At 38.0% G+C, this 25,734-nt stretch overlaps 1 protein-coding gene across 12 annotated transcripts in view; it reads right to left on the reverse strand.

Moving 5' to 3' along the window:
- The window catches only part of KIAA1109 (KIAA1109 ortholog), a 91,633-nt gene that overhangs the window by 31,690 nt on the left and 34,209 nt on the right, over positions 1-25,734 (reverse strand). For 10 of the 12 annotated variants that reach the window (XM_027690043.1, XM_027690049.1, XM_027690048.1 and 7 more), the window contains exons 23-49: positions 24,970-25,098; positions 24,421-24,540; positions 22,136-22,413; positions 21,773-22,023; positions 21,091-21,349; positions 19,864-20,707; positions 19,006-19,076; positions 18,370-18,543; positions 17,959-18,079; positions 16,972-17,118; positions 16,661-16,788; positions 16,348-16,550; positions 14,502-14,699; positions 13,648-13,859; positions 13,302-13,453; positions 12,314-12,464; positions 11,349-11,501; positions 9,863-10,103; positions 8,646-8,794; positions 7,979-8,198; positions 6,922-7,080; positions 5,875-6,050; positions 5,608-5,783; positions 4,305-5,011; positions 3,325-3,552; positions 2,855-2,948; positions 1,787-1,837 (exon numbers count right to left, since the gene is read on the reverse strand). In XM_027690043.1, coding sequence (XP_027545844.1) covers positions 1,787-1,837; positions 2,855-2,948; positions 3,325-3,552; positions 4,305-5,011; positions 5,608-5,783; positions 5,875-6,050; positions 6,922-7,080; positions 7,979-8,198; positions 8,646-8,794; positions 9,863-10,103; positions 11,349-11,501; positions 12,314-12,464; positions 13,302-13,453; positions 13,648-13,859; positions 14,502-14,699; positions 16,348-16,550; positions 16,661-16,788; positions 16,972-17,118; positions 17,959-18,079; positions 18,370-18,543; positions 19,006-19,076; positions 19,864-20,707; positions 21,091-21,349; positions 21,773-22,023; positions 22,136-22,413; positions 24,421-24,540; positions 24,970-25,098 — 5,792 coding nt within the window. The remainder of the gene's footprint in view (positions 1-1,786; positions 1,838-2,854; positions 2,949-3,324; positions 3,553-4,304; positions 5,012-5,607; positions 5,784-5,874; positions 6,051-6,921; positions 7,081-7,978; positions 8,199-8,645; positions 8,795-9,862; positions 10,104-11,348; positions 11,502-12,313; positions 12,465-13,301; positions 13,454-13,647; positions 13,860-14,501; positions 14,700-16,347; positions 16,551-16,660; positions 16,789-16,971; positions 17,119-17,958; positions 18,080-18,369; positions 18,544-19,005; positions 19,077-19,863; positions 20,708-21,090; positions 21,350-21,772; positions 22,024-22,135; positions 22,414-24,420; positions 24,541-24,969; positions 25,099-25,734) is intronic. The other 2 variants (XM_027690040.1, XM_027690041.1) reach the window with 2 other exon arrangements.

Below are 25,734 nucleotides of genomic sequence, written 5' to 3' on the forward strand. Positions count from 1 at the left end.
AGCATCACTAAAATACTTTTTGTATCACGATTTAAATTGTTCCCTAGACAACTCAGTTTCGTGGTGGAAGCTACAATATTCTACAAATTCTACTCCCAGGTGTGGAAATGCAAACAAACAAAAAGATATCATCCTTCTGCTTATAATAAAGAAATAAACAGCACTGTAAGGCAACCACAGGCCTATCAACAGCAGATCAATTGACTGAAGCTCAAGGAACAGCCTCAGATTTTCACAGCTATGCAAGGGCTACAAGTGACCTAAAGTGGTTATGGATAATTTTTTAGGGCAGACTGTCAAGTAGAAATGATTCCAAAATACATGAAGAATTTACACAAATATGGAGGAGGAAACAAATCTTAATTCACAACTATTTTCAGAAAAACATTATACAAAGAAACATTACTTAAGAAAAGTCCAGACTTATTTTAATCCACCTTTTTAACTATTTCTCTCTTGATATTTGCTTGTTTCCTGCTCTCTTCCTGCTACCATTCTGGCTCAACTATTGTGAGGCCAATCAAGAATACATTTCCACCCCCATCTATAACACAAAATACTACTACATTCAAACCATTTTAAAACATTTTCTTAATTAAAAAAAATTACACCAACATAGGTGTTGCAAGAAAAAAAATATTTCAGCAAGATTAACTGTGCTTTTCTGCTAAGATATTTCCATATTTCATGCAACAAATTAATTTCACTGTTGCTTGCCTGCAAAAAAACTACTTCCATGACAGAGTGAAATGTGGAATGAACTGTCTGGCTATACATTTGTTTGGATTGAGGACTGCACATGAATTATCTACAGTTTGCTTACCTACAGTGATATGCCTATGACAGATCTGGTTATATATTATTAAAATCATTAATCAGTATTTAAAGTTATATGCCAGCAATGCTTTCTGAAAGAATTCTATGTTCTCACATCAATTCCGTGAGTAATCACTCTCCAGACAAACTCGTGAAAAAAAGTATTTGTCCCATTACAGAACTGACTACAAGGCCAGCACTTATAAGATTTTTGGGAATGTTATAAGAAGGGAGGGAGAAAAAGGTCAGCAGGAGGTCCATAACACACAGGAGCTATTACAGAGTCAGCTGAAAACTCAGGCAGTAGCAGATACTTGAGATGTGAATAAAGTGATTCTTCCCTTAATTCCAGCATTCATGACTCACCACCAGGCCTATCCTCCATGGATTTATGCAATCCTTTTAATCATTTATACTTTTGTTAACCACATCATAAGGCAATGAATTCAACTGCTCAGTGATGTACTAAGAACAAAAGTACTTCCTTCTCTGCTGGTTTAATATTGCTCCCAGACAAAAAGGAACACAAATCCCAATACTTTCTCTACATCACTTGCAGTTTTACAGTCCATCACCTCTCCTTCCAGAGCTACCTTCTATAAGGACATTTTGAAGTTAATCCTGTATTATCACAATACTTAAATATACAAAGAAGACACTGCATCTTTTGTGAGGGAGACCGACACCCACACATAGAGATCTGGGGGACATGAAGAGGGTCACCTTCATTAGCAGTAAAAGCACAGGCAGAGTTTTAAGCCCCCACATTTTGATTGTTAACATTCATAAGGGCTCATTTGGACACATATTTAGCAGGCTACATTAAAAGCTTATCTAGGTAATACTAATGCTAAACTAAAATGTATTCAAGCAACATCTTCCTACACAATCACACACAGTAGGAATGCAGCCATCAGCTACACGACACAGAGGTAATTGCAAGACTATTAAATATAATAGTATGACATACAGAAACTCTTGTTTGGCTGTGCTTGTAGGAGATGTAGGAAAATCCTCCAGTCTACAGATGAAGGTTGAAGAGAAAGCAAGAAAAACAAAAAAAAGGCAAATAAAGAATAAACATTCATGCAAAATTAGTCAGTTAATTACTTGTAACCCACAATATGACATTTCCTTTCAAATTTACCAAGGTGAAGGGTTTGGTTTTGTTCAGGTTTGTTGTTTGCTCTTATTGCTTTTAAGATGTATCAGTATTTTCCCCTTTCCTTTTGTACCCTCCCTATATGGAAGCTCAGCAAGATGATGATGTAAAGCAGATATGAAGGGCCTCAGTCACCTTCAGAAACCCTTCATGACTGTCTGATTAAAACTGTAATTTATGCCTCTGAAACAGTTTTATTGGAAGCAATTAGGCTGAGGAAATCATAAAATTCTCTATGTTTTAAGTTCTTTGTAGCATCTTCCAAACTAACCAGGAATTCAAGAGAGAGAGAGAGACTCAAGTCATGTTATTTAGCCCCTTTCCTACAATATTCATATTCTAAAACCAGATCACATACTGGGGGTTACCCAGCTAACACCCAAACTGTGTGAGGATGATCTACAACAAAGAGTTGTGGTTCAGCTGTTCTGCAACTCAAACAGAAAGAAATTCAGCTAGGAACAAAGAAAAATAATGTGTGGCCTGTTGGAGCTTGTGAGCCTGGCAAAAAAAAAAATCAAACCCAAAACAATGTGGATGCTGAGCAAGTCATTCATGACATCCATGCACAAGAAGTGATTATCTCCCCCTCCCCTGCCAAGTTGTGTCAATTATATAAAGGGTGGAAAAGGCATATTTGAAGTGTAAAAATAACATGAAGAATGAAGCATCATGGGAGTTCAAAAAGATGTCTATTAAAGAAACACTATAGATCTTAAATGGGAATAATCAGCATCAGTAAGTTAACTACTCCCTAAAAATCTTATATGGTTTGAACCTATAAATTTCAAAAAGAATTAGAAGCTTAAGAGAAACACTACACAAACTCACTTCTCTGCACTTGAACAATCTTAAATTGTCAGGCTTCCTACTTACTGGATATTTGGGGTAATTCCCTCCAGCAGGACAATATTGACACCTCCTATGTGAGCAGTGGCACATGTCTCAGTCATCTTTTGATGTAGTACATCTTTAAGAAAAAAAGGTATTTAACAGCATTTCATTCAGTAAAATACTTCCAGGTATGCCTACTGCTTGCAAAAACATAGTAGCAGGAAAGTAATTGAAAAATTACAGCTATAGTAGTTTTTTCATGTTAAGTAATATTAAATTTAAATTGTGACAAGAAAATGAAATGACTGACTATCTTCTAATATCTTCTAATAGAATTTCCTCCACGGCATTTTCTGAAAATCTTGCATCCTTTTAAAATCCTTCAGCATCCTACTAAGTTTTTAAAAGAACTTATTGCATATTATTATACTACCACCACACATATTACACACGCACATAACAGGCAAAGCTGGCAGTGAGTTTAAATTACAGAGAACACTAGCTCATCCCACCTTTCATTTTCTCTTTCAGGGTGAAACTGCCATGGATCCTCTTCAGTTCAGACTCCATGGTCAGCCCCCCAATGTCTGCCTCCAGGTGGGTCCTGTTCACCATGCCTATCCCAAAGACTATGAGGGTCACGTGCTGCGGCTCCGACGTCACCAGGCTGCGCTTCCTGCCGTTCTCCTGCTCATTCTCAAACACCACTCTGCAGGCGGGGTCAGTCGGGCTTCGAACACCTGCAACACCAAGAGCTATTTAATGAATTGTTCACCATAAATCCTTGGCACAGCTGATTTATATTTGTATTTGAAACCAAGGATCGTGTTGGGCAAATCACCTGTGCCTCGCTCCTTCCACCCTAACGCCATGCCAAGTGAACCAAATCCAAGGCACGATGGGGACAATAATGAGTGATGTGATTTCATTACTATTCATAGATATGTTCTTATGTATATTTATAGCAGCCCAAGTTCGCCAACAAAAAGAATGATGCTGTCAGCTCTCAAATTTACTCTGCTGTGCTAAAACACGTCGGAAATAGAGAGCAATGATTATGCCAGATCTCAAAGCTTTGGGTGAAATTATGGCCCAAGCACCTGTAATCTTTGTGGGACTTTACCAAAATCAGTTTTTCACCTTTCCTTCTCTCACAGTTCAGTTCACAGATTATTTTTTTTACTGTCAGTCATTGTCAAGGCAGAAATTTTCACAGAATGATAATATACTGATTTCCAGTAGCCCCTTGAAAACAAAACAGCACCTCGGAAGGAACAAACTCAATCCACACTACACAATTAGTGAGAAAAGTTAAAACTTTTCATTTGTACACCATCTTGGTGAACTGATTACAAGCTCCCCCTCATCCTCACCACTTTAGCCCCTCTGATCCAAGTTTGATGGGGTTGGCAACTTCCAAAAACTGAGTTATGATCAAGCTTTGGAAGAACACGTTTGAGCAAAAGCACATGCTCTTAATTCCTCGGATTACCTGTTGGCCCAAAAGTTTCAGAAGACTTTTCTAAAATGCCAGTTGGATCAGAAATGAGCGAGTAGAAGTTCAACAGCTTATACATGTTCTGCCAGCACTCAGCAGAAGGTTCGCTCTGTTCCGACACGGTAATAGAGTCCGAGTCATCCATGTGAATAGTCACGTGGTCAACTACATCTTTTGAACCTTTCCTGGACACTTTGGAAGTCCTTCGTTCTGACCTCCCCAGGGAATTCTTGTTCCGAGACTCTTTTTTGTTGTTCTCGTTGTTTGTCCGTTTGCTCTTGGTGTTGTTCACTCTGTTGACCCCGTTGAGGCTCCCTCGGGAGCTGCGGCTGAAGTCGGAGGAGCGGAAGTCTCTGTGCTTGCGGGTTTTGAAAGTAGGAGTGGGAGAGGCTGATCCAGCTGTGTATCTGCTAAGCTTGATGTCTGTCTGTGTGGCTTTGATATCATCAATCATGGTGCTGAACTGATGGATGAGCCGAACCAGCGCCATGTCCACGTGCTGGCTGATGGATTGGCAGGAAATGGTGAAATTGCAGTGGAAGGTGTTGTAATAGCGTTTGTTCAAGTCGTGGAAGGAGAGGGCATTGGTGGAGTTATGAGGTGTGCACATGGACTTCTCCATCACAACAGCACTAATACTGAAAGTTTCCAACATCAAAGCTGGTTTGAATTCCAGAGGAGGAAGATTGACAGCTCCTTGCCTAAGGAAAAAAAAAAAAGGTACAAGTTACTGCTTTGTTTCTTTTTTTGAGAGTGAGAGTCATATGTTTTTTACACAACCTTTTATTTCCCTTAGGATATCACCTTCTTACCATAGTTCTAAATATAATAAAATGAACTTTTACAGTTTCATACTGTGTGCTACTGACATAGCAATCATTCAGTTCTGTGAAACTTAGTTTGGCATGCAATCATTCCATCATATCCTAAAGTTTTGCCCAAAACTGGTCTAGGGAAAGATTCAGCATTTACACAGAAACTAACATCATCCTTTACAGGATTAATTGTAAAACATCATTTAATAGCCACTGGAATTTCCCCCACTATTATTCCCACCAGCTCTCCCTTCCCCAGTCTCCAATTTTCAAAAGCAGCTGAGATTCCAATACTTACAATTCCCACACCATTCCATAGAAAGATTAAAAAAAATATTCTAAAAGGAAGACGAGATGTAAGATTAAAAGAATAAAGGCCACTCCTTGTTCTGTGGAAATGCTTTGGAATTCTGTATCGTCATGAAAAACGTAACTTGTGTTCTTTAACCAATATACATATTTTCAACTATCTCACAACATACCTTCGGGCTCGCTTGCTTTTCCTTTCCTTTGCTGTGTCTGAATCAACAATATCAGCTCTGAGGCAGTCCAGAGTTCCTGAGAAGGAGAGGTACTCTCCAAAGTACATTCTGTAGCAGAGAGGCATTGCATCCTGAGACTGAATTCCCGTGTAACTTAGGAGAGGTTTGAAAACAACCTGCAAACCAAAACCCACTGATTTAGTTCTGATGGTCTAGATTATTCCTATATTCTTGCTCCACCATTTGTTGATGTACAACCCCAGTTACCTGTGCATCTGCCAGCTGGACAGCAGGAAACCCCTGGTTACCCTCTTCCACACCTGCAATGTCATCCTGACTGGTGCTGTGCTGCGAGTGGGTGCCATCCAGGGTGTTCTGGTCACTGGACAACACTGTGTTGAAGTCTGAAGCAGAAGGTATAGTAGGAAGATTGGGTGCCACACCTGAAAAATAAATACCCATGGAACACTAACACCACAGCAAATTTTATCACCACCAACTCCATTAATTCAGCAAGATTAATTATATAGATACACATGACACACGCAGAGAAAATCAGCCACAGTCAGGTCTGTAACCCCACAAAAGTGGTATTTAGGATAAACAAACAGTTTGATTTTGCTGAAACAGTGTTAGTGAAAAAAAAAAGTATTAGTAATAGTGTTAGTGAATAAGAAAATTAAGACACACATTTGAATATTATGAATGATGACAGGCTTACAAGAATAACAAATAAGCTGCAATAAGTTGTTACACATCTGTTTCTTTAATACATATAAGACTTTCAGTAATATATTTTTTCTCCACTCCCTTACACCAGTTAATCATTCCCATTCCTAAATTGCTCTCACAGTAATGTTTATGTTTAGTCTCAAAATAATGTTTATGTTTGGTCTCAAAATTGAACTGAGAAAGAGAGAGGATTCCAATGCACAAATTAAAAAAAAAAGGCATATGCAAATTAGATTAAAAATAGCCAACCAAACCCAAGGAACTCTGTAACAGATGATGATTTTATGGCTTAGCTTTTGGCAGCTATACATGGTTTTGGAAGCTATATTTACAGTTCCAAATGTAAGAAAAAGCGACATTTTTGGAGGCAGGGCAAGTGAAATGAAAACAACAGTTTTGCTTAAATTGCAATTTTTCATTTTCTGCTTTGCTGAGAAGTCCCACAAGTAGCATTTCGAAATGATTAAGTTCTGTTGAACATAAGTCACTTGCTCAGTTACTTTCAAACAGAGTGTGGCAAACACAGGACCAGCCAACCCCCCCAAAAAATCACCTCTTCAATTCGGCTGTAATTAGCAATACCTGTTGGAAGACTGTTGTGTCCAGACTTAGTGGCAGGACTTTCCTGCACCACACTTCCTCTGTTGCCCACAGCATTTGACATCCAGTTATAGAAACTCACAGAAGATGGTTCAGACAGCAAGGGATGTTCAGACAACATGTCCGTGGCCATGGTGTTTCCTACACGGATAAATCAGGAGCTTTAGCATCTGTTGTAACAAAGTCAGCAAAACTAAGGAACATGGCACAGTTTTACTCACAACATCTATTTACGACAAAAGGAAACCTAATTCTCAAGGTTTATTCCACTAAAGTACTTGTCAAACAGCACTACAGGTGCTACCACAGAAGTTACACTATGACACTAGTGGATGTTGCACTACAAGTGTCTTTGCACTTGTTCGTCTCTACCGTGAATTAAAGGAAAGGAGTCATTAAGAAACCAAAATACCTTTTTTTCTGAACAATATGTCAGTCCCTGACAGCAGAGGAGAGAGGTTTTAGAGAAAATACAGTATCAAACTTATAATTTACATATGAAGAAAAACAGATAATAACACACTGAACAATAACAAGGAAGATAAAGATTTCAATATACATATTTTGAACTTCTAGCCCATTTGTTCAAAAGACCATTAGTAAAAATCTGCAAATTATTAAATGCAAACTAAGTTACTGGAATATTAGTTTTAGTCCACTTTTTGAGCTACCTACAAGATCAAGAAAAAAATTACAAATACAGAATGATGACTACATTTCTTTATTCCTTCAAAAAGGCTCACTTAATTAATTATGTATTAAACTCAAAAATTAAAGGTAAGGAAAGAGAAAATATTTTACGTATTTTGTTAGTTGTAACTTCTTTTCCCAACCTGATGCACTTGCTGTTTGCTTCTAGGAAATGGTGTCAGCAATGTCTAAGAACTGTTAATAAAAACTGTGATTCTTATTTGGAGGAAAGGAGGAAGGAGGTGGGATTTTAAACAGACATGATATCTCATAGTGACAATATAGTACTTCTTTGAAATCATTAAAATCAGATCAATATCCCCTTTAGCTTACAGAGGCTACATCATACCTGTTCTTGTTAAAGAACTACTTTTAACTGCAGCTGTACTTCTTTGAGGAGTCCCTTCCAGAAGGTTGTGCAGGCTTGGAAAACTCCCAGTCAGGTAGCTGAGCAGACTCTCTTTCCTTGGACTTTCCTTGACGGCCATTCCGGAGCGGCCAACGTGCACCGGGGAATCCGTAGCTGTGTCTCCACTGGTGTAACTCAAGGAATGATATGGATGTATGCCCTTTGGGGAGAAAGCAAAGAAAGTAGTGAAGCACTGTGTAAACTGCAAAGAGGAAGGGACATTCGGTCTGAATACGAGACTGGAACACAATAATTGTACTACAAGTTATTGGAAAGCTTTGTCAGTCTTAGGTTTGGTACTGTGATAGTTAAATCCTCATTTCTGCTTCCCTAAATAGGTGAAAACACACGAAGGTTTAGGCATATCCTTAAGTGATGCACATATATATTGCTTTAAGCACGTCTCTCACTTTAATTGACAAGAAAAACAATAAAGAACAGGTGCAGAATATAAATCAACTGATGGAGCATCACTTTTATAAGGTCAGGAGCATACCTTCCATGTGTTACACTTACAGTTCCTTTTCAGACATGTGATTATTCATCTGCAGCCAACAGAGCTGCTACAAACCACTTTTCACCCCTGTGCACGGTGCTAGAAACTCACCTTTATTTTCAGAACAGAATCACTGTGAGTGTGAGTCTTGGATAATTTCCTCATGATCTCAGCACCAGTGACAGGCCCAGAGGAGCCGCTGGCAGGGGGAGGGCGGTTGGCTGTTCCTTCCAAGAGCATCGTGTGCTCACTGACAGTGGCTGGAACCAAGCAAAACCATTTTTCCTCATTTTTATATATATGGGGAACCGAGATTATCTATTCTTAGACACATTTATTTACAGGCAGTCATGAACTTCGAAATTCTGACACACACCTACACACAGCTGTCTAGCCAATGGTAAGACAAATGAGAAAACCTCAGACATGGGCCTACTGCATTTGGTTTAATGATCCAAGTGTTTCTGCTGAACCAAAGCAGATATTTCAGAGAAGGGAGTAAACATTTCCATCATATTGTATGATTACATACAAGTTTCACACAGAAACATCTTTGAATTTGCTCTCTTTAAGCTGATAACTGCTGCCAAGCTTTTAACTAAAAGCAGATTCTCCTCCTGATTTTTGAAACTACTTTTTCCTCAGTTAATGTAAATAACTAAGTGAACTCAACAAAAAAAGAGCGCTCCAACAATATGTATCTATTTATGCCCCTCCTTTCTGCAGTTCTTACACCAGCTCTATATCAAATACAAACCTAAATGCTTTGATATAGATGCTTTGATATAGATCAAAACCAAAGCTAAATCAGCAGCTTATTTCAAATTGGGAACGTGTGAGATGGCAATAGAAATTTACCACTTAAGTAGTAAAAATGAGGGGGTGAAAAAAAAAGAAGAAGAGAAAATGTCTTCACAAAGAACAAATAAGAAGGCAGGTTTAAAGCTATGCCTGGAAGAATTCATTAGAATTGCATCTTACAACTCTTAACAAAGGTCAGAACCTGCACAAAAAAATCCTAATTCTGAGGTAGCAGATAATTAAGTTGATGTGTTTTGTCCAGGAAATAACAAGACAAAGCATGTGAAGACAAAGTGAGGTCTCCTGTTTTGTTTTTCCCTGAACAAGTACTAATTATTGTAATACTATAATTATAATTGGTAGCAGCAGCTTCAGAATGAAGATGATTTTAAAAAAGAAGCTTGATAATTCTAAAAAATGAAAAACATAATGTATTCAAGCATTAAAACTAAAGAAATTACAAATGCTCTGAGAGGATCTACTTGTCTCCATGAATTTTTTATGGGAGCAGAAGAACACAAAAGTACCTGCATCAAACTCAAACTCTGCTCCATCAGCACTTGTGTCGCTCTGAAGACCCCCTCCATTGTCTAATCCAAGTCCATCCTCATGCTCGTGGCAGGCATTTGGCTGCAGTTTCACTGGCTGGGTTGGTCTGTGCAAGCTGACTCCTTTAAAGGCTGGGGTTACCACAATGAACTTCATCCACTGCCTTGCTAAGGCAACCAGACCTTTCTTTAAGGTCACTAAGGCAGGAAGGCCATCACTCTTAAAAAAAAAATAAAAAGATAAATTAAAATTTATATCACAGCGTTTTGAAGTAAACTTGGAGGAAAAAAAAGTCAAAGCTCCCTTAAGTCTTTGTGCTCAAGAGATTTATGACAAATATGTTTGGCACCATGCCACGGCAATTCAGATAGAAGAAGCCAAAGAGCTGAGAGATAAAAATTACAGCTTCATTGAACATAGTAAATACATTTATCTACATGACCTGAGGGGCCAAAAATAAACAACAGGAAACAGGTTTGTTAATATAAAAGTACTTAAGTAATTATAAGGCTCTGAACTACAGACTAAAATTCGTAGCAACACTAGGCTGACTGCAGAAACAAAATTGAAATTGAAAAGATGATGTTTTCTCCCATTGTTGGAAAGCAGTATTTTAAGAACATAAATTTGAGGCCAAAAATAGGGATTGTTTCGATTACATCACTGAATTGTCCTAAAGAGAAAAAAAAATCTCGTTATTTTGACCGTAACTCAAACAGTGCTATTTCCGCCACAAACTGTGCTATTTCTGATCACTGGGCTCTCAGCTGAATATCACAGAATCATGTTGAAAACCAGAGTGTTTAAATCTGACAGCTGTGGAATTGGATTATGAAAATGACACAAAATCAGGAATAAACACTCCTCCTTATGCCTAATGTTTGTTCAAACAACTATTTCCCACTACATTCGAGGCATTTACATTCTAAAGACATCATGATTCTTAAGCCTTAAAGTTTGTGCAATTCTAGTTCCTTCCTTAAACTGTCTGCATTATCCCAGCATTTCTACAAGACATGAAAACTAGTTCCAAGGAGAGCATCTGGAATAAGTTAAATGGTTCATGCACTTGCCTTAATAAACTTGAGATTTATTCAATATTAAAACCATGAAAAATGAAATCTGATAAAAAGGCCAGTGAAATCTGATAAAGAGGCAATGAAATCTGATAGAAAAGGCCATTAATAATTTTAAAGGCATGCCTGTTTGGTTTATGATTTGTCATGTATTTACTAATAAAACAGCTTGATAAACATTATGCATATATACAGGCCACAACAAAAATGGCAGATGTGGAAGCAAACAACATGAGAGAAGCCATATCCACTTATCATTTTAAAGATATATAGGAGTTTGGGTTATATTTCCTTGTCTGTTAACTTTCCTTAAACTGTTACCAAATTTAAGACAGTAGAATTTGAAACTAAAAGACTGAGCTATTTCCAGTTTTACAGGGTAACTCACCATGGTGGCATCCTCAATAATGGAGTAATTTGCTTGATGAAGGTAATGGTGCAATATATTACACAGTAAACAAGAAGGATTTTCTTGCAAGAAACGAGCCACCTTGGTAAGCCTGTTGTACTTGCTTCTCAGAGGGAAGTGCACACTTTTATTCTAGAATAAAATAAAACAATTTTCAGCATAGGAACATCCTCGCAAAGAGAGGATGAGCACAAATGACAGGATTTCACCCATGATACAACAAACTCTAAACCCATTTTAAACAAAGATTTGCCACATGGATACTCACCTTACTTTCAACAGTGTATGTGAAAAATCATACTTGATGCTTCTCTGTTTACATGAAGCAATAAAACAAAAGCCTGGATACAAATAGCAGACTTTATAAAGTTACTTCTGGACTAATAGACATATATGCAAAGCTAGCTGAGATTTTCAAAGAAACTATTTATTTGTAGTTGAAGACAAAACAGGCATTTTTGTAATTTGGTTTAATGCTAGAAAAAAGGCAAGAAAAAAATAGGAAGGGAGGTACGAATAAGAGACTGCTGCAAAGGATGACTTTTGAGTACAGCAGAAAACTAGCCTCACACATCAATTTTTCAATGCCAGACAGGATCTCAACAATGGGCATCACCTCGAAATCTTCCCACTAGATGGTGCCAACCAAACAAACAGCAGACAAAAATATTTCATTACCAGGCACTACAGTCATATTTCTTACTACTTTCATATTTCTTACTCTGGAGAGTAAGAAGCACAAGGCTTCCTCACTAGTAACACTTGACTATTTTTTGTTCTGAAATTTATTGGGACTGTGCAGTGAATTCTTGTGACCAGTTCTGGAGCTAAAGGTTCGCAGGAGGTGCTGTAAGTTTGTCAGTGAAAATACCCAGAATTCCAAACAGTATATATTCCCTATTGCACTTTTCTGTCCTGATAAGCCTACGGATTTTACAATTTACCTCTAGAGCCTCTGTCATAATGCAGCCCATGACAGCACAGATCCGCAGGGTCCCTTCGGTTTCGAGTTTATTTAATGACGATTTCACCTGGTCAATGGGAACAAGCCAAGCACCAACTGCAGGCGTTGCAGTGCTCAGGAGATTCAGCTGCCTACGAGGAAAAATAAAGAGAATTAGGATTCCCAGGCAGCAGCAGTAATTAGCAAGATTTTTCTAGTGCTGTTATGAATGGCAGTCAAACAGGTGGAACACTGATGCAAAGTAATAAACAAAGGTCTATTGCCCTGAAGGTGAAAACTGGCAAAAGGTACCTGCAGTGGTTTAGAGTCAAAACCATTACAAGTACCTAAGGCAGTTTTTGTTTCAGTCATTCACACACTTTTGCTACTGCTATTCCCCCCTTTTCCCATTGGTATTCCCTACTGAAATCATACAGTTTGAAATTGCCATCACTGACTGACTCCCACGTTAACTGTTACTAACCCCTCATAAAGGACTGTTGATGAAGGACTGAGGCAAGAATATTACCGGAATATTTTCTAATTTATAGCTCTATACTGACCTTAAACTACTGACAGATCGACGTATTTGGCTTATTCTACATACACCATATGAAAAACTATCCTAACAAACACTTATACTGAAATTCATAGTGCAAAATAAATATCCTCCCCTGCCTTTCTCCTTCATACATTTCCATCTCACCAGAAGCTTTTAGTGAGGGGTTTTTGTTTGGTTTGGGTTTTTTAATCTTCCTTTTCTTCTTTTAATTGCATCTAGCTAAAAGTTTTCTAGCAACACTTCCATATACATTACAACAATATAAAACTGAAGAAAGAGTTACTGTGATAAATATATAATCCAAAATTTTCATTTCCAGAGAAGCTTCAAAATTTATTGAAATAACATTCAGAATCTACCAAACACAACTGAAATTTAACAAGGCAGAAGTACCATTTTTTTTCTTTTAAACCAGACAAAAGTATACCTTGAATATATATGGGCTGGAGAGCGCACGTTGGTTGGGGCTGCAAAGCTAAACCAAATTTCTTTGATTGTTAACTTCATGCTGCAAGAGTCGGGGGGAGGAGGCATCAAGGGTATATCTTTTTTTAGATCATCAGATTCAACGCCTTCATCCTTAAAAAAGAGGAATCACAAAGTCAAAAGTGAAGTTGTTTTCCAAAATTGTTACACTGAAAGGCACTACCATACCATACCATGCTCATAAAAAAATTGTTACATGTGCATTTAGGCAAAGAAAATAAACTCATGATGTCAAGTAACTCTCCCAAGGCAAAGCCAAGAGATCTTGCAAAAGGTGAAAAACATACCTGCTCGTCTGAAACTGAATTTCCATTAATATCTGAAGAAGGACTTATTCTATCACAAGGGAGGTTGTCTTCAGACACATCAGTATTATAACCACTACCAGTTGGGGAATCTGAAGAGTTATTTGATGCAAGTAATCCACCTCTCTCTGTGTCTCTTGATTTCCCCATGACTCCAAATGTATTATACAACACTGCTCCAGACTGTCTTCCTCCTGCAAAAATACCAAGACTGTAAAGGTTTGCAGGGCATAAATATCTCTAAGTTATACCCCATAGAAAAGATCTGCACTTAAGAGGAGAAATACACACCATTTGGGTTAAACAAGAAGCATTAACATTTTATACAAGAATTTATCACTACAATTTCGAGCTTCTGATAGTTTGTTCCAAGTAGATAAAAAGTACTCACATAAAAACTGTTTTTAAATACTATTCCCTGAAAAAAAAAATAACTTGGATGACAGATAATGCATATATACTGTTGGTTTTTTTTTCTTTTTGAAGTTAGTTCTCCCCTCCCAGAGCAAAACCCTGGCCTTATATGCAGACACTTACTGTGGGTAAGGTCAGGATTTAAGTGATCAGTGAAAGTATCAATTTCAACAATTTCATTTTAAGTTCAGAAACAGATGAAACCAGTTTATATGGAATTATTTCATATACTACTATAAGTGGTATTTACTATTAAAAGTCCCTTTACTGTATAACCTATCTAATTTAATTTATTTACCACGGACATGTACTATTTTGTACCACCTATATTTAACAATCTCTAATCAAATAATTGCTAAACTGGAAGATCTAACAATAGACTTGTTAGCAATTTTATCAGACAAAATAATATAAAGCTTTACCTTTTATAGTTAAATTTTCTATTCCACACTCAAACATTATCCAACCCCACTTCTCTTGACTAGGACCAATCCGAGCTACATCTGGAACAGCTTGTTGATCTGTTTCATCCACAAAAGCAAACTCATCCAACTCTTCCAAAGTAAAAAGAACTTTTGATTTCCCAAAAGGAATAGCTGTTATTGCACAAGTTCCAATATCTGTGAAAATAAACATATTTACTACTTGGTTACAAAACGAAAAAAACTTTACATCTTCGAACAGCTCTCTGAAGTTTACAGTGTTTTGGGAGTGTTATTCCTTTAGTATTCCTCAAACAGGAGGGGGGGAAAAAAAGAAAGAAAAAGATTTAATTTGAAGGACAGGCAAGAAAAAAAGAAGCATAGAAGGAGAAAAAAAGACCTTGCTCTTGGTATGTTAATATGGGCATAACATAATAATATATAATATAGCGCACTGAAGGATATTTAAAAATAAAGTTCTACATTTAATTCAAAGACTGCTTTGTGGTTGGAAGCATGTCTATATCTGTACCCAGGAGATGTAAAGCACTATGTCTCACAGATTCCCAAGAAAATAAATTAAAAACTGCTTGAGTCTGGATTAAGAACTTGGCTGTCAAAGATCCAGGAGGGTACTATGCCACCTCCATTTCTTTGATGTTCGGATGTAGCTTAAGTATAAATCCTTTCTTTTAGTGACATTCCCAGATGAAACATTCTAAATAATTTTATACCTCCTCCCTATTAAGTCACACAGGGGCTAAATGTCAAATATCTGAGGAAAAGAACTATGCTGAGTCACTTCATATCCCTTCCAATCCTTACCCTCTGCCTCCAATTTATAACCATATTCACTTTTGATGTCTACATTGAATGCTAAGATACTTAGAAAGACACTTCTCAAAACATCTAAACAGATGATAATGAGTTTTCTTGGTTAGAATTCCAAAATCAGCCTTCTTGAATGCCTGCAGCATACCCAACACAGGGAACTGCTGCTGAGATTCTCTCCATCACCAAATGAAAATGGAGTTACACCATTTTAATGTCCTCTTATTGCTTTTGTTTTCCTCCAATTCCATTTGCTCACTCATCTTGGCACAGCAGTGGGCTGTTTGTTGTTTATTTATTTATGGTGTATTTTTTAATCACACTTGATTTACAGAGTACTTCCTCCTGTCCTAAAGACTCTTATTCTTTATGGGACAGAGTAAAACATGGCACCAACTGGTACAGATTCTCAGTTCTAACAAAAAACTGCCTCTACTTTTGATCATCTTTTCCTGCTTAGTTTTTCCAGGATCAGGAGTTACAGCAAAATGTAATTCCTAGCTTCTTGAAGGCAGTTCCTTAAAACAAACAAGAAGGAAGTCCATTGGGCAGATCTCATTTTCAGTTTTAGAGTCACTATAGTTAAAAATCTACAGTTTGTCATGCTGAAATTGCTGGGACAACAGGATCATTGTATCTATCTTCAAAATGTTAGAAAGAAGTAAGAAAGCAACAAAGCATAATTTGTTCTCCACATAAGGTGACAAAAACTGGTAACTGAAAAGAGATGAACTGAGAGGAAAAGATCTCAGGCCTGAAATTCCACCAGTGCAGGTCAATTTTTACAATGTGACTCATCTGCCACACAAACTGCTTAGCAGTTTATCTTGATAAGTTTTAAATCTTCATACATGTACATCCAGCACTTTGTAGAATAAAAGAAAATAATTCAGCTACCATCCTAACCTTCTTTTTAGAGTATCTGCAAAATCTCCAGGCTTAAGAGTCTTTTTATCTGCGTTGATAAAAACAGCACAACCAAATTACAAGATCGAGACCAAGAACTGTTTAATACCTGTTGTATCAAGGCCTCTAAGTTGTCCATGAACACGATGGATGTTCAATTTAGCAGCAATTTCTTTTCCTTTTTCTGCCCCAGAATTGGATCTCAGTGAGCCAGAAGACTGGGGCTGCATTTTGCTGGTTTGGATGTAACGATCGAATGTGACAGAGTTCCTCCCAGTTTCTGCATTGTTTGAAGCCTCCTCAACTATACCCCTTTGAATATAAGGGAGAAAAAAAACAATGAAGCAAATCTCAGCTGGACATAATTCCTTGATTATTTTTGTTTAAAGTTTATTACAAACAGTGCTGTGTGTTATTCTTACCTGTTCATACGAACTTGTGTGGCAATTCTATCAAAACACAAAGCTACCAACGAAACGTGAGTCACGGTTTTGCTGGAAGAAACCCCTGGGGATTCATCCACAGATGCTTGTAGTAAACACAGGTTCACCTAGACAAAAAAAATTCCACCAAAGAGGAAAGAAATTTAGAAAAACATGTCACAGTATACATCACAAATTTCTGATACAATCTTGTCTTGTACTTCTCAGCTTTTGGGGAACTAACAGGGATAGAAACTAAGGGTAATTTTTGAGGCACTTGTCTACTAATAAGCTAAACAAAAAGTTGTTACCTTTGGTACCGTAACATTGGCCTGAAGACCTTTAATTGTCACATTATCTTGCTTAAGGGAGAGACTGGTCTGTGCTGGTCCCTGGTTTGTTGTTCCTGTGGTGGTAGTGTCTATTTTTGTTCCTCTGATATCCTGCTTCGAGGATAACTTGGAGGGGGGAGAAAAATCAGTTGTTAGCACTGAAACTCAGAGCTACTAAGCTCAAGAGTAACAGGATAGTTTATCAGCACTCAAGCAGCAAGAGATTCTAACTTCATTTATATCACAATACCATGATTTACAGGGCAAGGGCTGTAGCACTTACAATAGGTCCAGATCCATAAGGGCAGTAATGCTATTCTGCAGTAAACTTTCTAATGACCAGATTTCAACTGAAAGTTTGAGTTCTACATATCTAAGTTGTATAAAACAACTCATTATGAAGCAAATAATTAGTGTCTGCCACATTGTGAAGTCTAAGAAATCATAAAATATAAATATGGTCATTACCTTGGACAGAAAGGACTCCTAATTCTGTAGAACTACCATACAATTCTTTTCAAGCTAAATGAATTTTTTAAGGTATCAGGTGAACTGCAAAAAACCCACAGGCACATTCGCAGCTCTCCCTAACTGCTGTAAAATAATAAATAAAGTCTTGCTGATATGAATATAATACTTGAGAATATCAGTTTTAGTAATTTCAAAGAACAGAATGCATGACCTGATCTCATGCAAATTACTGTAGCTATGACTAGGCTGTCCAAAACAGAAAAACTTCAATCCTGTGAGAGATTTCTGGTCACTGACAGTATATGACAGTTGATTATAGAAATGCATGTACATTAGGCACAAGATAAAAATAAGCATCTATTCCAAATTAATATAGCATTTAGCTACTATATCTCAAAACACTGAATTAAATTAAAGCTTTTGCTATGTAAAATGTAGAAAAGGGTATTCTTTCAAGCCATGTGCATTCTTCCAAGTCCTTGTTCCCTTCCTTACATTTTCTGAGAAGCTGGTTTTGCTGTTCTGCACAGCATCTCTCAGGACTTTGCAGTGCAGATCATCCACGATGGCTGCGGGGTGGCGAGAGCTGGCGCAGTGCACCATCGCCTCGATGTACCTGTGAGGGGGAACAAGCCACAACAGACCACTTCAACTTCCAGTTTCACGTGACACAGCATCAATCTTGTGTAATTAATGCTATAGGGGAAAAAAAAAATAAGCACTGACAGACATAAAGGGCACTTCCCAGGTGAGCAGAACATTCTTCCAGCTGGGAAATGCAGAATTACATTCTCTAGGCACAAGGCCCTCCCGCTCCATCAGCTACGGTATTCAATACTTTTAACCCAAACCTTGATTTCAGATCATTTTTAGCATAGACTGCAGTAGTAAAATAAAACTAATTACCTATCCAGTGCCTCTGCTACCAGAGGAGTCAGAACTACATCTACAGTTCCTTTCACTTCTACTATTGCCGTTGTCCGTGTCTGGAAGACAGGGTGATCCAACGTCCATTCCTCTGTGATTGTTTCATCATCTGTATTTTCTCCAGACTTCTTATCCAAAGGAGTGTAAGGTGTGCTAAACAGGACAAATACAAATTAATAATCAGGATTTGTAAAAAAAAAAAATACAAAAGCATACTGGTATCATTTTAATTATTATTAGAATTATTAGGTTTCTTCTACCATATAGCTTAGAAAGTACACAAATATAATCCCAGGCAATCCCTAGATTCAAGTTCAGCTTTTGGCAATGCAGTGGACACTTGCCATTACCACCTCCCAAATTAATCTAAATTAAATTGCCATTTTTAATCTTGAAAACATACAAGTGAAATAATTTAATGTGTACTTTTCTCTTTGACCAAACCCAAATATTTCATAATAGAATACCCTGTTCTCAAATAGATCTGGTACTGAAAACTACTGCTATAAATCAAATTTTGGACGGGTTAGCAAAAGCCAAAATATTTAAAAAGAGGATCAGGACAACTCTACTCTTAAAAAGTATGCTAATAATGTTAGACAGTATTCAACTTACTTAGATGTTGATCCTGTGAGCTGCATGCCTCTGTCCAGTAATGAATTAGCTGTGAGACCCTGTTTAACAATCTAAGATAAGAGTGCAAAGAAATTTATAACATTCCTTCCGTACATGAAAAAAAAAACCCACCAAGGAGTCTTCAAACATTCCCTTTACAGTTTTTTCTTAAAAGAATCCCTCAGAAGCACATTCTCCAATATAGTAAACAGAAACTCCTAGGTTTATTTTTTAAATTACTTGAGAGATTACTGTGAAGTTTTTAGATAAACATTGACTCATTGCTTTTAAAAAAACCTCAAATACTAACCTACAAAAGGTTTGCATGAACACAAAGCTTTTCCTGCAAAATGAAAACTAATTGAATTCCAGAGGTCAGACACCTATTTTTTATCAAGTAATTTCCATTATTTTCCTTAAGCATGTATGCTTCTGTCAGTTAAAAAATCATTTGCTAAATCTGAGTTTTAATTTTACTCTGAAATAAAGCACTTAGAGCCATGATTATTCTTGATCAGTATCAAATGTACTCCTACTAAAATTCTATATAACATATTTTAAGCAAAACTCACATAAATATCATTCAGCTGTGTATCATTCAACAGGCAGCATTTTTAAGAGCAATAATGACCATTCAGAACACACATCTCATCCACTGAATTCTAACTCCATCTTTTCTTGTCCACAACTTCTCAGCCACTCAGCCCCATGATCTGAAGTCAAAAATTCAAGCTATTCCTTAACAAAAAGCAAAGAAATTTCAAGTTTCTTGTAGCCTTATTTACACAACAGGTGTACTAAGCAACTTTAAGTTATTTTGAGTTCTTACTCCTTTCTCTACTCCTCCATCTTCCATACCTTAAAAGTTGGGACAGAAAGTTGCTCAAAAGAGGATGAACTTTCTTCACTCGTTGGTGTGTCAAGGTCTAAAGGGCGATGTAATGAGGATTTTGAAGTTCTTTTGTTAGTTGGATGCTTTACTGACCAGTTGATCACCTGGAACTGTGTAAGATAATTTTGGTAACATGCCATTACAGGTTGCTGGGAAGTTATTTGCTCACGTTCCACAGTCTTCTCAGAGTCCAGGACATACATGTTATCAACATGCTCATCATCTCCTCCCAGAGCTGAAACAAATGAAGCCTGTGAAGGATGAGTCTTAATTGGCAACGTTTTAATATCTTGGCTCATTTCTCCATGGATTGTGCTTGTTAAGGGCCCTTCCACACTATGATAAATAGACCCTCTACTGTATTCAGTTTTCTGAGCTTGCTTTTTTCTCTTCTTCCTCCCTGGATATGTTCCTGGACCTTCATCACTACTTATTGGCTCAAACTCCTCTGCTGCAGAAAAATAAGCTTCGCTGTCAGCCATCGACATGCTGGAGTCCATGGAGCGATACTGGTGGAACGAGTTGGAATCTGCAGAGGGAGTGTATGGAAAAGAACCAAAGCTCCTCCTCTGCTTTGGGGAGTCCAGGACATTCTCATCACTGCGAGACACGTCGCTGCTGAACTGCACCCCCACTGGGACAGGCTGCTTGTCTCCGTAGAAGGCAGCAGTGAGGCTCTTGGTGCTCCCAAGCCGGGCGGAGCACACGGACGATTGCCGCTTCAGCGGAGACCTCATGGGAGACTGCCCAACAGGCCTCTCCTGGCTGCCAGGGGACGCAGGACGGCCCTCTGCAGCCTCAACTGCAACACTGGAAACAGAAATCACAGGTTCATTTGCTTATATTGTTATTAATGCTTCTCTTTTTGCATCACAGAAGCCGTCAGATGCATCAGCGGTTCTGCGACTTTCTGTTGGCGTGGCCACTACTTTCATAATGCTGATTACACACTAAATTCTGCCACTTGTTAGTCCATTTATCTACATAGAGAGGATATAAAAACAAACATTAACAGCAAGTGCTGCCGTCTCACATGCTGGATTTTCTACCCTGATCAGGTAATCATCCCCTATCAGGGATCCAAACTGACATTCAAAGTAGGAAATGCACTTCAGCAGCGCCATTAGAAAACAACCAATGCTTTATAAATTGCTAAATCCAAGGCTTATTTTCCATATTTAGAGAGCACTAACCTTCCATGACCATCTTCCCTTTTGGCACCAGACAAGAACTCCTTCTGTCCCAGGTGATCCTCCGTGGTGGATGAGGGGCTGTCCTTCTCCCCTGCCAGCAAGGGCAGTGCAGCGCTGGAACTGCTCGTTTCCTCGGAAGAAGATGAGGAGCTGTGAGAGCGCAACGGCACTTGGAGGCTTAGGTGTTGTGCTTTCCTTTCCATTTCTATACCCATAGATCTGCAATCCCAATCTTTCCTTTTGACACCATTTGCTTTCCCTAGGATCAGAAACGGAAGAGGAAAATTGAGTATCCGACAACACACCTGCAATGGTCTCTTCCTCACCCACTGAAATAAAAATCCTTATTAAATAAAAGCATCCTAGCATGTTGCACTAACAAAAATTAATAACATCACAGCATCAAAACATCAGATTGTCTTGGTAGGCTGCTTTCTACATAAGCAGAACAGACAAGTCAAAAAGAAAGGGTTTTACTCAGAAAGGAGTTGCATGTTCATATAAAAATTCAACATATGAAAGCTTGCTTACTACTTTCAAGCTCTGTCTGCTCTTAGAAGGGCCCATGCCACAAGAATACAAGTAGTTGTAGTTATTAACCAGAATGGTAAACATTATAAAAAGTTAGGAAATTATATGTTTGGGCAAAATAAAACAAAAACACAGTACAATGCATTCTCACCATCTAAAATTTTAGGAATCTCTTTAGTAATTATCCATTCTCCTGGCTGCAGTAGAGACTGCCCATAAAACATATCAGATTCTGCACTTGTGCTTGAAAAAGCAGAGCTGCTTGAAGGTGTCAGCTCTTCAAGTTTGAAAAAATCCAGTCCTGTTAAGGTGCCGCCGAAGAATCGACAACCACCGAGACAGCCACACTTGTTCTTGCTTCTCTTGTTTCTCAAATTATCATCAGGCCACAAAAACCACAACCTACAAAGGCAGAAAAACAGAACACAAAAACATGACCACATTTAAATTCAGCAAAAGCAAGATGAAAAGATCTCTCTCTCTCCAATGCACCTCCTTCAATGGTGTCTCTCACCTCTTAGTCCGGTTGTCGTGTGTTTCTAAGAAGTGTCTCTGCACCTCATGTTTCGAGGGATGATCTGCAGCCAAAGCAATGTCGGCAGTGATGAGCCCCAGGTTGACAGAGCCAGCTTCCAGCCAATAAGCCCTCCTTAATATGGGCTGGAGACCAGTCCTGCAGTTGTTCACCTGCTCCACGTACTGTCTCAGCTGAAGGTCCTGAATGGCAGCACTGACACCTTCTCCAACAGACTGGTTGTGCAGGTTGCAGTTGGCAATGCGTATGGCACCCATCTGAAAATAGGATTTAAAGCATGAACTCTGTTTATTTGTGAATGAAACAAAGAGAGAGTAGCCTTAAACCACTTAACACACCACATACCACATAGTCCAAAGAGATCTCTGTGAACTATTCTCTCCAAAGAAGCAGTTTTATATGCAGGTAAGCACATGCACAAAAGAAGGCAAGCTTAGAAATTCATGTCTGCCAGTTTTTAAAAAATAAATAAAATCTCTACTTAGAAGTCTTCATAAACAGATCAAATAAGAAAGCTCGACTTCGGACAGATGTTGTAATGAAACTTTAAAAAAATTAAATCATTAACTTCTCCACTGTCATGAAAAAACCTAAGAAATTAAAACTTTCAAAATCAGATTGTTTGATATTACAAATATCATACTATGTCCTTAGACTAAAACTGCCAATATTTACTTTGAATACAAAACTGTATTAGCTGTACAATTAATAAATACCTCAGTGAGACAAATGTGTTAACCACTGCAAAACTCAAGAAATTCCAGATCCTAAACCTTAACTGAGATCCATATGAACTGTGTTAGTATCTCCTAATCATCACTCTTTATTTCTTCTTTTTATGCAATTCCAGTAGTTTTGGTGAATCAAAAAGGAGGTTGCCCATCAAAGATGATCCAAAAGCTCTTGCTTTAGCCCTCCTGGGGAAAACTGGTCGCTATAGAACTAAGCCACCTGCCCAGACCATATCAATCCTCCCCAACACTGGTGTACACTAAAACAACCACAACATAACCCTGCCATATGCTTCAGAATTCAAATAATCTGAAGACATTGGGCCAAGTTTCCTGCACAGCTTCAGTCCTCTCCAAAAAGTCACCATGGAGCACCTGAAATTTCAGACTGAGTTTCCAACTCGAAAGCAAAAAAAGCTGAAACATAACCCAGCCATGGAGGAGCAACCCACAGGGTTAATATTAAATTATTACTTCTCATCTCTGTCATAGATTATAAAGAAGCACTGGAAACCTTTTTTTTAAAAAATTTGAATGAAACACATTCAGGATATAATTTTCTAGAGTGGTTCAGGTTATTAAGCTGCCTTTGAAAATACTGCCATTCATATTTATGCCTGCAGACACAGTTAATATTTGTGATGGTGCTTTTTAATATTGGATTCAAAAGAATTTGGAGGCTCAAATATATTTTTTTACTGCCACAGGGCAGCAAGCCATTGAAATGATGAGATACCACGTCATTAAAAAAATGTCTAAAATAATTATCATAGATTCTTGCTTGTAATGTGAAGCCGTGCCCAAAACCTTACATTTTAAGTCTAGTGCTTAAAACTGAATTTATTAACTAACAGCACAACTCTTAGTCAGTTATATCAACATAGCAGTTTTCTTCTTGTCTGTTGTTGCCATAACTCAATTACCTATAAACTTATATTTTGTTACACTCAGTAAATTATTCCAGATTTTTCCTGTGCAGCAGGATAATGGAAGAATTTCAGCTCTTCTCTGCACAGCTCTTTTTGAACAGAAGATTCAGTCAGGCACTGGCACTAACACTTCTCCCTTCTCTATCAAAGATACATCTTAAATCAAAGAGCTGTATCCCACAAGAGGTTCATGCATTACCAAGCACTGACTTGTACACAATCCATAGCAATCATTTCCATTTGCTGAGTTACCAACTCACACCACAAGTTCTTAGTAGTTTTCAGGTAAAAACACTGAGATTTACATTGCCCAGTGTTTTCTAAATTTTTTACACCACTCTTGCAGCTTCCACTCTTACTTTGGCAGATAAATACTCCTCCTTACCATTTTCCAAAATCATGAAGGGAACTAATGAGTAGAAGCCAAACTGACCTACTCCTGGCCCAGCCCAAGCCAACCTTTCATCACTTCAGGTTTCAGAAATTCTGCTTAGTCCATTGCATGTAAGCAAGCAATTAATTCAGGTACCTACCCTATCAAAAAATGCAAAAAACTCTACTGACAAAGAAGCATTTTAATTGCTGTTAAGAGAAATATTTTTACCTTTATATTAGTGGCACAGCCATGTTCTACCACATACAGATCTGCCCCATCCATGGCCAAGCGTGTCATCGTGTACTTTAAGTCATCAGATGTTGGGCATGGCCCAGGCACACAATTCATCTGGAAAAAAGGGGAAAAAAAAGGGAAATACATTTAAGCATCTAGTTTAATTTGTGCCAATCCTTTTATTTATGTTCTGTTTAACAGAGGCCTAATACTAAAGCAACAAGGAGTTATTTATTCTACAGTATCAACATGGGTATGATGGGGTGTTTCTATGCTGAGGTTCATTTTCCCTTGTGCATGTTTAATTCTTCTGTCCAGCAATGTCAGTGGACCCAGCTGGCTCTCCTGGCTTTCACTGTGTGTATCCACGGGAAAATCCAAAGAGAATCATTTTTCTTTTAAAACATAATTCTCATTTATCAAAGGAAACATTCAACCTGACTATATACTCCACGTGTCCTGATAACATTAAGGCTCCATTTCTGAACTGTTCCAAAGAACCTGTGCACATATGGTGAGCAATTAAGAGGGATGAAAGGGTACCTTTGAGTCACAGAACCGACGATCAATCCCGTGCTGGCAAATTACTACGGATTTGGGTCTTTCCAGTTCAAACTCCCGGCACACCACATGGAATACAAAGGTCTGCCCCCATTCCAGAAGACATGCCAGCTGTAAACAAACAAAACCAGCACGTTGTCTAACACCACCTATGCAAAATGGACTTTTGGTGTTCAATGGAGAGCTGAAAGAACAACACCAAAGGCTGGGAGGTGGGCAGGGGTAAAAACAAAGACCCTACCATTCCATTCTGGCTGTTTACACAAAGTCTATTTCTTGATTTTTATTTCTGTGTGCACCACAACATGCAAGTCTGTACGTTTTTCATGGAAAACACTGTGATATGAAACAATTTCCTAAATTATTTCTTAATAAAAGGCAACAGCTTTTCCTGTTACAAACTGAGAACTTCACTGTAAAGACAGAGCTCCCCATACTTTACCACAAAGAATACCTCAAAGTACTTTACTACCATTCATAATTTAAATGTCAAACTCGCTTGTGTGTAAGTAAGTTACATTTGGAAAGCATAGGAGTGCTTTCCAAATGTAAAGTGGCTCAACAGAGCAGAGCTGATTCTTGCTAGACCTACTAATTAGCCTATTGTTGATTTAAGTCTTTTATAGAGTTAGCTCGCTCATAAAGGAAATGATTCATGACTGTCTGTCTCTGTTGTGAGAGGGAAATGGGTTTTCTTTGGCTAGCCAAAGGAAAGGGCACTTAAAATCAGCAGTAATTTAAATGGAA

Source organism: Neopelma chrysocephalum, unplaced genomic scaffold (genome assembly GCF_003984885.1).
Source record: "Neopelma chrysocephalum unplaced genomic scaffold, ASM398488v2 Primary Assembly neopelma1_79, whole genome shotgun sequence".
Taxonomy (NCBI): domain Eukaryota; kingdom Metazoa; phylum Chordata; class Aves; order Passeriformes; family Pipridae; genus Neopelma; species Neopelma chrysocephalum.